This window comes from Miscanthus floridulus, chromosome 5 (genome assembly GCF_019320115.1).
Source record: "Miscanthus floridulus cultivar M001 chromosome 5, ASM1932011v1, whole genome shotgun sequence".
NCBI classification, from domain to species: Eukaryota; Viridiplantae; Streptophyta; class Magnoliopsida; order Poales; family Poaceae; genus Miscanthus; species Miscanthus floridulus.
In genome coordinates, this window is record NC_089584.1 from 24,018,124 (window position 1) to 24,030,397 (window position 12,274).

Below are 12,274 nucleotides of genomic sequence, written 5' to 3' on the forward strand. Positions count from 1 at the left end.
TAGCATCTTGGCATATGCTTGGCAGGCTAGCAGCCTATAAATATGTAACCCCAACCCCTTGGGTTGGCATGGCATTTGTGTGAGCTTGTGTGAGAAATAGACAAGAAAATTGCCCCAACTCCTAGTGTCATTCTCTCTCGATGAGAGTAAGAATTCTCCTACTACCAAGAGTGAGAATTCAGCGACTAACAAGTGGTATCAGAGCCGTATTATCCTGTAGCCTGAGCATCTCTTGCTCATGTTCTCTCCCAGCCCCACAACAGCCCCAACTGTTGGCAGCAGCAGCTCCTCTGGCCGCTCCTGTTCACTCCTCTCCCAGCTCGTCTGAAGCAGCCCTCTCCCCACGCAGCAGCCCCCCGGTAGCGCGTCATGTCCGCAGGGCAGTCTCAGCGCTCGGTCGCCTCGAGCACGCGGCGTCGGCAGGAGGCCGAACTTGCCGCGGCAGAGGAACGCGAGCGAGCGGCGGCAGAGACCGCTGCGGCGGCGGCAAGGGCGTCGAGGCTAGCAGCGGCGGAGCTGGCAGCAGCCAGAGCGGAGGCGGAAGCAGCGGCGGCGGCGAATGCAGCGCGTGCGGCGGCGGCGGAGGTCGAGGCTCTGCGCGGCAGCATCGGCAGCTCCATTTCCGCTGACGACACCACCGACGCGGACCTCGAGCTGCTAGAGAGAGAGGCAGCGCGAGCGCGGGCGGCGCAGTGGACAGCCGCGCACGTCCACGAGCGTGGCGGCAGCCCAGACAGGCGCGAACGCGCTGGCGGCGCTCCTGGAGGAGGCGCGCACGGCGGTGGCGCTCCTGGGGCAGCCGCGCACGCCCACGAGCGCGGCGGCAGCCCAGACAGGCGCGGACGCGCCGGTGGCGCTCTTGGAGGAGGCGCGCACGGCGGCGGCGCTCCTGGAGGAGGCGCGCACGGCAACGGTGGCGGACGGGTCGATGGAGAGCGCGGCCTTCACAGGCAGCGTGGCTCTCTCTCCCCGGATCGGTACCGTGGTTACCACGGGCTCCAGGCTGTTGTCAGGGACGTCGGTCTCGGCGGTGGGTGGCCTACCCTCACCAAGACCAACTACGTCGAGTGGGCTGCGGTGATGAGGGTAAAGCTCCAGGTGCGGCACATGTGGGAGGCAGTCCGGTACGGCGACGTCGACTACGACCTAGATCGACGGGCGCTGGATGCTCTCATCGCTGCAGTCCCGCCCGAGATGCAGTTCTCGCTTACCAGCAAGCGGACTGCCAAGGAGGCTTGGGACGCCATCGCTGCGGCACGCATCGGCAGCGACCGCGCCCGCAAGTCCACACTGCAGGCACTTCGCAAGGAGTGGGAGAACCTGGCTTTCAAGCCAGGTGAGGACGTTGATGACTTTGCTCTCCGTCTCAACACTCTGTTGCAGAAGATGGTGCAGTTCGGCGATGACACCTACGGCGAGGAGAAAGCTGTCGAAAAGCTCTTCCGCTGCGTCCCCGAGAAGTACAAGCAGATGGCTCGCTCGATCGAGTCGCTGCTAGATCTCTCCACGATGTCGATCGAGGAGGCGATAGGTCGCCTCAAGGTCGTCGATAGTGATGAGCCACAGTCCCTCTCAGGGCCCATCACCACTGGCGGGAAGCTCCTTCTTACTCGGGAGCAGTGGCTTGCCAGCCAGGGTGACCGGAGGAAGGGGGAGCCTTCTTCCGCGACAGGCGGCCGCAAGCGTGGCAAGCCACGCAAGGCGCGCAGAGACGCCTAGGCCGGGGCGCGAGGACGTGCCGAGGGTGATGCCCGCGGAGGCGCCCAGGGCGGCGCCGCCGGCAGGCACAAGCCGGCACGAGACGACGCCTGCCGCAACTGCGGCCAGCTTGGCCATTGGGCCAAGGACTGTCGACAGCCATGACGCGGCCAGGCCCACGTCGCACAGGCGGAGGAGGAGCCGGCTCTGTTCATGGCACATGCCAGCATCGAGCTACCTCCAGCGGCACCGGCCGCAGCGGCTCTCCTCCACCTTGACGAGCCAAAAGCACACGCCCTCCTCGGCGACAGCTCCGGCAACGACAAGACTGACGGGTGGTGCCTCGACACCGGCGCCACCCATCACATGACCGGTCGACGGGAGTTCTTCACCGAGCTTGACTCTAGCGTCCGAGGCTCCGTCAAGTTTGGGGATGCCTCCGGCGTGGAGATCAAGGGCGTCGGCTCCATCATCTTCACCGCCGTGTCTGGTGAGCACAGGCTGCTCACCGGAGTCTACTACATCCCCGCGTTGAGGAACTCCATCATCAGCTTGGGACAGCTGGATGAGAACGGTTCGCGCGTGGTGGTTGAGGACGGAGTCATGAGGATTTGGGATCGTCGTCGTCGCCTTCTTGCCAAGGTATCCAGAAGCGCAAATCGACTCTACGTCCTTAACGTGCAGGTGGCACAACCCCTCTGTCTCGCTGCTCGTCGGGACGACGAGGCGTGGCAGTGGCACGAGCGTTTCGGGCACCTTCACTTTGAGGCCCTGAAGCGGCTCAGTGCCACGGAGATGGTGCGAGGCCTGCCGTGCCTCGACCATGTGGAGCAGCTCTGCGACGTCTGCGTGTTGACGAAGCAGAGGCGACTCCCCTTTCCCCAGCAGGCGAGCTTTCGAGCCAAGGAGAGGCTCGAGCTCGTGCACGGGGACTTGTGTGGCCCGGTGACACCGGCCACACCGGGAGGACGACGCTACTTCCTGCTGCTCGTCGACGACCTCTCCCGCTACATGTGGGTGATGGTCCTCGGCAGCAAGGGAGAGGCTGCGGACGCCATCAGACGCGCGTAGGCTTCTGCGGAGGCGGAGTGCGACCGCAAGCTGCGCGTGCTGCGCACCGACAACGGCGGCGAATTCACGGCGGCTGAATTCGCATCGTACTGCGCTGACGAGGGCATTCAGCGCCACTACTCCACGCCATACAGCCCGCAGCAGAACGGCGTCGTCGAGCGGCGCAACCAGACGGTTGTGGGGATGGCTCGGGCCCTCCTCAAGCAGAGGGGGATGCCGGCTGTCTTCTGGGGAGAGGCGGTGGTGACGGCCGTCTACATCCTCAACCGCTCGCCTACCAAGGCGCTCGACGGCAGGACGCCGTACGAGGCTTGGCATGGGCGCAAGCCGGCGGTCTCCCACTTACGGGTCTTCGGCTGCCTCGCGTTCGCCAAGGAGCTTGGCCACATCAGCAAGCTCGACGACAGGAGCACTCCGAGAGTGTTCATCGGCTACGCGGAGGGCTCGAAGGCCTACCGCATCCTCGATCCGAAGACACAGCGTGTGCGCACGGCGCGCGACGTTGTGTTCGACGAAGGGCGGGGATGGGCGTGGGACAAGGCGGTGGACGATGGCTCGGCTCCGACTTACGACGACTTCACTGTCGAGTACGTCCACTTCGAGGGAGCTGGGGGAGTAGGCAGCTCTTCTTCGGCGAGCGCGTCTACCCCAGTCCCCGAGCCTCCACCGACCCCGGCGCCTGCTACTCTGACAGCTCCACGCTCTCCAGCCAGGACCTCGGCTGCGATGAGTTCTTCGCCGGCTCCACCACAGCCGGCAACGCCACGCACTCTAGCACCGACAGGCACCTCTCCGGGCACGTCTACTCCAACACCAGCTCGTGTCGAGCATAGCCCGGTTGAGCTCGCTACTCCGCTCTCTCACGACGAGGAGCGCATCGACGCGTACCACGACGGCGAGCCGTTGCGGTACCGTACGATGGAGAACCTTCTCGGCGACCAGTTGGTGCCGGGACTGGTGCCTCATGACCTAGAGGACCTGGAGGCGCAGTTGCACCTTACGTGTGACGACGGCGAGCCTCGGTCGTTCGCAGAGGCCGAGAGACACGCGGCATGGCGCGCCGCGATGCAGTTGGAGATGGATGCGGTTGAGAAGAACCGCACCTGGGAGCTTGCTGACCTTCCTCGTGGTCATCGCGCGATCACCCTTAAGTGGGTGTACAAGCTGAAGAGGGATGAAGCCGGTGCCATCGTCAAGCACAAGGCTCGCTTGGTGGCACGAGGTTTCGTGCAGCAGGAGGGGGTCGACTTCGACGACGCCTTTGCTCCCGTGGCACGGATGGAGTCCGTGCGACTCCTCCTTGCGCTAGCTGCCCAGGAGGGCTGGTGTGTTCATCACATGGACGTCAAGTCGGCATTCCTTAACGGCGACTTGAAGGAGGAGGTCTACGTGCACCAGCCGCCGGGATTTGCGATCCCCGGCAAGGAGGGCAAGGTGCTCCGCCTGCGCAAGGCCCTCTATGGCTTGCGGCAGGCACCGAGGGCGTGGAATGCCAAGCTGGATTCCACGCTAAAGGGGATGGGCTTCGAGCAAAGCCCGCACGAGGCGGCCATCTACCGACGGGGCAATGGAGGTAATGCCCTGTTGGTGGGTGTCTACGTCGACGACTTGGTGATCACCGGCACCAAGGATGCGGAGGTGGCGGCATTCAAGGAAGAGATGAAGGCCACCTTCCAGATGAGTGACCTGGGGCCTCTCTCCTTCTACCTGGGAATCGAGGTACACCAGGATGACTCTGGGATCACGCTTCGACAGACCGCCTACGCCAAGCGCGTCGTTGAGCTAGCTGGGCTCACCGACTGCAACCCAGCTCTCACTCCGATGGAGGAGAGGCTGAAGCTGAGCCGCGACAGCACGACGGAGGAGGTGGACGCTACGCAGTACCGGCGTCTTGTGGGGAGCCTTCGCTACCTCGCCCACACACGGCCGGACTTGGTATTCTCCGTCGGCTACATTAGTCGGTTCATGCAGCGACCGACGACGGAGCACCAGCAGGCTGTGAAGAGGATCATCCGCTATGTTGCGGGGACTCTCGACCACGGCCTCTACTACCCGAGGTGCCCTGGGGCGGCACACTTTGTCGGGTACAGCGACAGCGACCACGCCGGCGACATCGACACCAGCAAGAGCACGAGCGGAATCCTCTTCTTCCTCGACAAGTGCCTCGTTAGCTGGCAGTCGGTCAAGCAGCAGGTGGTGGCCCTGTCCAGCTGCGAGGCCGAGTACATAGCGGCCTCCACCGCTTCGACTCAGGCGCTCTGGCTCGCTCGACTGCTTGGTGATCTCCTCGGCAGAGACACTAGAGCGGTGGAGCTCAGGGTGGACAGCAAGTCCGCTCTGGCCCTGGCAAAGAACCCCGTGTTCCACGAACGCAGCAAGCACATCCGGGTGAGGTACCACTTCATCCGAAGCTGTTTGGAGGAAGGGAGCATCAAGGCGAGCTACATCAACACCAAGGACCAGCTTGCGGACCTGCTCACCAAGCCCCTTGGGAGGATCAAGTTCCTTGAGCTCTACTCCAGGACCGGGATGGTTCAACTCTCCCACAAGACGACGCACAAGACTTAGGGGGAGAATGATGGATAAGTCTCATGTGTGGCTGGTCTTTGTGGGGCTATGATGCTCACATGGTCATGGTCCTTGTGGCTGTTTTTCTGTTTTTAGGACAGCATCTTAGACTAGAGGACAGCATCTTAGAGGACAGCATCTTAGACTAGAGGACAGCATCTTAGCTAGGACAGCATATTAGCATCTTAGACTAGCATCTTGGCATATGCTTGGCTGGCTAGCAGCCTATAAATATGTAACCCCAACCCCTTGGGTTGACATGGCATTTGTGTGAGCTTGTGTGAGAAATAGACAAGAAAATTACCCCAACTCCTAGTGTCATTCTCTCTCGATGAGAGTAAGAATTCTCCTACTACCAAGAGTGAGAATTCAGCGACTAACACTGATAAGCCGCAGGAGGATGTCATCTATGTCCCCGCACAGCAACACAAGCATGACACATTGATCGATCAGCCTAGCCAGGCTATAGCTCGATTTCATGTTTCAGTTCCATGGAAGGGTGGCCAATTGAACTCTTCTGATAATTAATCAGGCTGGCACCTCACTGTTCAAACAGAGTACTACCATTAGAGTGCACTACAAGAGAAAAAAAGAAGTAGCAGTTTTTACACCAGAACTAAAACCATTGATACAACTAATGCTAACTACAAACAGCAACTGTAAAAAAAATTACTAGTCTTGTGAATTGCAGCTGCAGGACAGCCATCCAGCAAAGAGTCCAAAAGTCAATGCCTTCATTGTGCAGATTGAGTCAACTGTAACAACGTTAGTGCTACGAATGCTCAAATCCAGACATCTTATGTCATTGTCACTTGAAAAAATGTTGAATTGTGGACCGTAACATTCACTGAACCTCAGTTCCTGAAACTTCATCACAGGAAAGCTCCAGATTCGATGTTGATAAGGTTTATCTCAGATCGAATCAGTAGAGAAATCCCTCTGGTAGTGATAGGGGATCGAGCTCGAAATAGCCTTGAAGCTGGCCACCTTTTTCATGTGTCAAATGAAAGCTGGGAATCTGGTGAGAGAACTTGGGGTACTCATCCTTCCTTATTGTCTTCACAGAACCGGCTGCTCTGTACGACATAAATACCATCTTATAACCATCCACCTTCCTCACAAGCCGAACTTGTATGGAGGAATCAGTACAGCCAAATATCTCCACCAGTTCATATTCACATTTTTCAAAATCCTGCGCAGTCCATCCAGCTCTCCAATTTTTGTAAACCACCCATATCTCACCAAGACGAGGAAATATTTCATATTCGCCTTTTCTGCCAGTAGATCTGGCCTCTGCACGATGAGAAAAGGCATCTGTACCAGTGTAAGTCACCATCTCATGGATACTGGAAAGCCTAAAGGTTCCAATGCTAATGGTCCGTTCTTGGGACAGTCTTTTCTCCACTTCTCCTTGAGGACAGACATCCAGCCATCTAACTTGTACTTTATCATTCTTGAGATCAACTTTCTGTATAAATGCATAGTAATTGGGGAATTTATCTATATCACTATAGAGAGCCCAGATCTGCCCAGGTGAAAACCTTTGGAGCAATCTTATTTCTGAAAAATCATAGAATTCTGGTTCAGCGCATACATACTCTGTTTGACAAATGTTATCATCATCGTCATCGTCGTCGACATCTGTAACTTCAGGCAGATGAGTGCTATGCTTGATTTTCTCTTCCTCTGGTGTCTTTGTAGGGATCCCTGCAGTCACGGATTTTGTATGTTGCCCCTGCCCCACATTCATGGATCCTTTGCGATCTCCACTGGACAAACCAGCATGTTTGGAGTCACGGCCCTGACTTCTTACAGAACTGCATTCCGGGTTAGCAGAAGGAAAAGCTTCTTCCAAGTTCAAGGGAAGCGCTGCAGGATCAAGTTCAAGAGATCCTTCTGGAATGCCTTCTTTTTCAGTTCCACTCATCAAATGATGCGGGACACAATGAGAGAACCTTAGTGTGTCACCCTGAGGTATCACATATGGAGCTGCCTCTCCAGACTGCATAAATAAGCTAACATAGCATTTTATCTTCACAAGCGGCATGACAATAATGCTAGTGCTCGTGGTGAGATCAGAGAGGACTTGAACAACTTCATACTGATGGTTCAACTTTTTGTGATTGCCAGCGTCTGAGCTCCAACCAATATCCCATCCCTTAAAAAGGGCCCAAACTTCACCTTTCCTTGGATATATTTCATAGAAGTTGTTTGTCTTGCTTCTCCCAAATGATATAGTCCGGGAGAACATACCAGTTTCTTCCGTTGTCTCTGACTGCCCATGCTTAAAGTGTCCACAGGCAACAGGCAGACCCCTGTAAGACCATGCCTCCTCCGCTTTATTTGCAGGATTGAACTCCAGCCAAACAAAATGCAGCATAAACTTTGGAATCTTTTTTACCCTTGTGATTCGAGCATAAAATCTAGGCATACAGCCTTGATCATCATAGACAGCCCAGACCTGGTTGTCTCTGAATTGACTTGCATCTCGAAGTTTGTCAAAATCAAAAAATTCAGGATCTGGGAAAGTGAATTTATTATCATCTGCAGCATCATCATCATTTAGACCAAGACCATTGTTGCTGACAGAATGAAATAGCTCTTCTTTGCCATCACTATTTTCTCGAGCATGCATTGTTTCTCTCCTCATCTGCTCAACTCCATTAGAAGTTTTCTCTTCACATGGTGTACCACTGTTCTTTGTATCTTTTATGTTACTGCAGTTACTCAGACCATTATGACCAGCGGTGTCTTCATTCAGCTTTGCTGTTTTAGTACTGTGATCACCATGGAACAGGCCACTTCTTCTTAACCTCTTCAAAGCAGGAGAGCCAACAAAATCATCCTCAACCGCGTTATCATCATCTTCAACATCGTCATCATCACTATCCTCATTATACCTAACTTCTTGCTTCTGCCTGCTAGATCTGCGAGTTTGTTGAGCTGGCCCTGCACTATTTGTAGAAGGACCATGTTTTAGAACCTCTTCCTCACTGTCGCTGCTGGTTTCTGCTATGCTAGACTCACTAGATTCAAATGCCACCCTCCTGCCCCTTTTCAATCCAGCAGTTGAAGCTTTTGAAGGATTCCTGGTGGCCCTGGCAGATTTCATTTTGTTTTTCAGCCCACCTGCATTACCATCAGTTTCCCTCTTTGTATTTACATTAGCATGATGAGAACCGATATTAACATGAACTCCTGGAGTGGCAGACCAACCTTTCTGACCAGTGACATTTGATTGAGGGCCTGTAAAATTCTGTGGCGCACCTGCATTTTTCCAAACCCCAGCAGATCGCTGATTTGCCCCAGAAGGAATAGCTTGGTCCTTCAAATCATGTGCGATAAATGGCTTCAAACAATTCTGACAGCGCAAAGCCTTATTCAAGATCGAGAGGTAGTACTGATATCTCATGCCACAAGCTGGACAAATAGTCCAAAATGTTGTTTGCGGACCTGTAGGATTTGAGGCTTGATGCAGATGTTGCTGATGCATATTATGGAGATTCACAGGAGTAGAACTAGATCTAGCAGGTGCAGGTCTTTTTGGTGCCTGATGATTGGGTCTTGCTATAACGCTCCTGAAGGTGTTTCTTTTCATGTCATGCACAGAACGTTTTGACCGGTCTGTAAGAGTTATGTTTGCTTCTCCAACTAATTTGAATGCTGCCTCCGCGCCTCCAAACTTGTTCTTGTCAGGGTGTAGCAAAAGGGCAAGCTTACGATACTGCTTCTTTATCAGTGCGTCATCAGCATTTACAGGTACTTGCAGTATTCCGTACCAATCAATCTCAGTATTCACCTTAGCTCCAGCAGCACAATGAACATCACAAACAGTTAACATTTTTGGAATGTCAACGTCATCCACTTCTTTGAGGAGTTGCTGCGCCTTGATAATCATCTTTTTTGCACAAACAAAATCCTTGTCCAGCATTTTTCTTTCTGCAAGTGCTTTCGCTCTAGCAGCCTCATCTCTGTTGCACTCCATGTAAACAAGAAGAGAAATTGGTATCGTTGCAGAAATGTTATACTATGTAGTGGCTAGCACAGTATATTAGTAATCACTGCAGTAGTTCTCTAAGAATAAGACGTGCAATGCAGGTTGCAGAAATCTTTGACTGCCCATGGTCATATGTGGACAAAATCCAACAGCACATTTCTGCAACAAAATAAACAATCCAATCAATAAAACAAACATGCCAGCATAACTTCTACCAGGTCAATTAAACTCCCTGGAAAAGAAAGGAGGGATATCGCCATTATGATATTGTACCAAGCAATCAAACACAACAGGCACAACCGCAAGCTATATTCTAAATCTAAACTGTAAAAGGGCAGTACAAAATGCCATTGGTGTAATGGTGTTCAATTGATTCAAATTGACAGTACCTAGATGCATTTGGCATTGGTGATCCAACGATAAAGCAGTAGATGTACATGAATTAAGGAGAAAGAATCATATATTCACCACTTGACATACTCCAATACCCTTTGTTTCAAACTAAAATGCATGCACAGCATCTGTCCGTTAGCAGTAACTTTAGTTTCAACAAGAGCATGAGGAAAGGTTTAAGAAATTGAATATTGTTATCTGACCAAAAGCATCATGCATAAAAGAAACCACCAATGGATTTAAGCATTGGATACAATGCAGAAAAGCAACACAATGACAAGCATAGCTAGCAATCAAGGTTCTTAAGGCAGTAAGGCAACATGAGGCAAGCCACCCCCTTCTAATCGCCTAGGCGGTGATAAGGTGAGGAAATACAATGCCATAATAACCTTGCTTGCAATACACATTACAGTATTAGTAGCATCCAAAGCCAGGGGTGGATCGATATAGATCGTTGCGGGTGCAGCCGCACCAAGGCCCAATCCAAAAATCAACTATAACTCTCAATTTTTCACCATATTCAAGTACCATCTATAGAGTTACATAGTGTCGCACCCCACCCTCTATTTTGCTCTAGCTCCGCCCCTGTCAAAGTGATAACAATCTACAAATATGCATCCAACAATTCAAACATGCAATCCCATATGACAATCCCCTGCTCTAGTCAAAGGCCCAAATGCACCTTTGTCATCTAGCATGAAGTGGAAAAAACTCAAGCAGCAACGCCAAATAAGCACATATAAATAAGTCCATATTCCGCTCCTCAAGGTTCCCAGTTTCTCTAATTTTGACCCTAACTCTAATAAGTTTAGTTTGAGTATCCCAACTTTTAATTCTGTTTAGCTTTGGCCCCTAAGCCCAGTAAAAGTAGTTTTGGGCTGACGCGGCAGTGGTTTTTGAATTCAAGTGAGGTAAACAAATACTCAAACACCTCCATTTTTTTTTGGAAAAAACACTCCAGATGTTTTGGGACACAAGGAACCCCACAAAAATAACTGGAGCTTAAAAAACATGTTATAGAAGCTTCAAATAAAAGACTCAATAGGCCTACAAATTGGGGGGGGGGGGGGGGGGGGGGGGGGGGGGGGGGGGGGGGGAGTTGGAGAAAATTCAAAAAAAAATTGTCACCAATGATGAGAAATATCATCATCTGTGATGGCTATCCAGAAATTCACATTGTAGCTGAGGTGTGCATGCAACAGAAATCTCTTTTTTATTTTCGAGATTTACTGGATCATTTATTTAAAGTTTGTAGAACTTGTTTCCACATTTTTTGTGGGTTCCTTGCATCCCAAAACACCTCATTTTTTCCCCAGTTTTTTTTTTTTTTTGGGAGGCTTCTGATTATTTTTTTCCTCATTTAAATCTGAAAACCACTGCCTCATCAGTCATAAACAATTTTGAGCAGGTCCTGGTGCTAAAGTTTAACAGGATGGAAAGCAAAGTTGAGGTTCACAGACTACAAGGTCATGCAAGCTTACTATAGCTGTAACATGGCAAAAAGAATACTTACCTGTTATCAACAATAATCATCAGTTCATAATTGCATGCAGAGCAGCAGAAGCTTGCCTGCATAAAAGTGCTCGTCAATATGTGTTCAAATTTCACTACACCATATATGGTAACAAAGTTTTTTCTAAAACAAAAGAAATGCAAAACAATTCCAGATAGCCAGCATAATGTAAACATCAGATTCATTACTAAAAATTGATGGTGAAAAGATAGCAAAATTGTTGCCCTTTTGGGCCAAAGATATGTAGCTCTTACTCTTAGTACAATCGTTTTTTTTTAAATTTATCCAACTAAGTCTACGGTGGCAAGAGAGGAGGAAGGTCAAAAACACAGAGTAGCTTTCACTCATTTGATATAATATGGAGAGGACTTTAGGTCTTGACTAATGACTAGAAAGACTTCTTTCTGCCGGCATCAAAGGCGAAACATGTACAACAGCGGAAAAAAGCAACCCTTAGTTATCAAATATACATGGACATTCTTGCAATCAGCAACTAACAGTCTAACACACACAACTATTCAGCTACGAATGCACACAACAACGTCTGTGGCCCCAGAAGCACGGGCACCCTCCATCTGAGAAGAGATGCATGTCTCCAGAAGGAGACCAGCACATATCTCAAAGCTTTGTTGATTGAGTCCTGAAGAGTCTTAGAGAAACCCCAACCAAACCAGAAATGGACTCATGGCTACTAAAATGAAATCTAGGTTTGGAAGCACCACCTGTTCCATGCTCCAAACACCTTCAACAACCAAAAGAACAGACATTGGTGCCCAAAAACACATGCAAACAAAATGGCTCGCTACCATAGCCAAATAGCTTTAGGTTAGGGTTTGGTGCTCCGCTTCGCACAGCAGAAAGGGAAGAGAGGGAATGGGAATACCTAGCGGGTGCTCCTCGCCGGCGAAGAGGCCGACGAAAGCCTTGGCACCTGGCGTAGGGTGGCGCCGGCGGCCCACCAGTCGTCGGAGAGCGAAAGGGGGGGCGAGGGACCAGTCGTCGGAGAGTTGAAGGGGGTGCAAGAGCCGAGAGAG

At 51.8% G+C, this 12,274-nt stretch overlaps 1 protein-coding gene across 1 annotated transcript; it reads right to left on the reverse strand.

The window, feature by feature from the left end:
* Window positions 1-5,728: 5,728 nt before the first annotated feature.
* On the reverse strand, window positions 5,729-12,260 carry LOC136449695 (uncharacterized). Its single transcript, XM_066449851.1, has 3 exons — window positions 12,124-12,260; window positions 11,241-11,296; window positions 5,729-9,493 (listed from the first exon to the last, which is right to left on the reverse strand). Exon 3 carries the CDS (start codon window positions 9,320-9,322, stop codon window positions 6,260-6,262), a length of 3,063 nt encoding a protein of 1,020 aa, XP_066305948.1. The 5' UTR covers window positions 9,323-9,493; window positions 11,241-11,296; window positions 12,124-12,260; the 3' UTR covers window positions 5,729-6,259.
* Window positions 12,261-12,274: the final 14 nt, after the last annotated feature.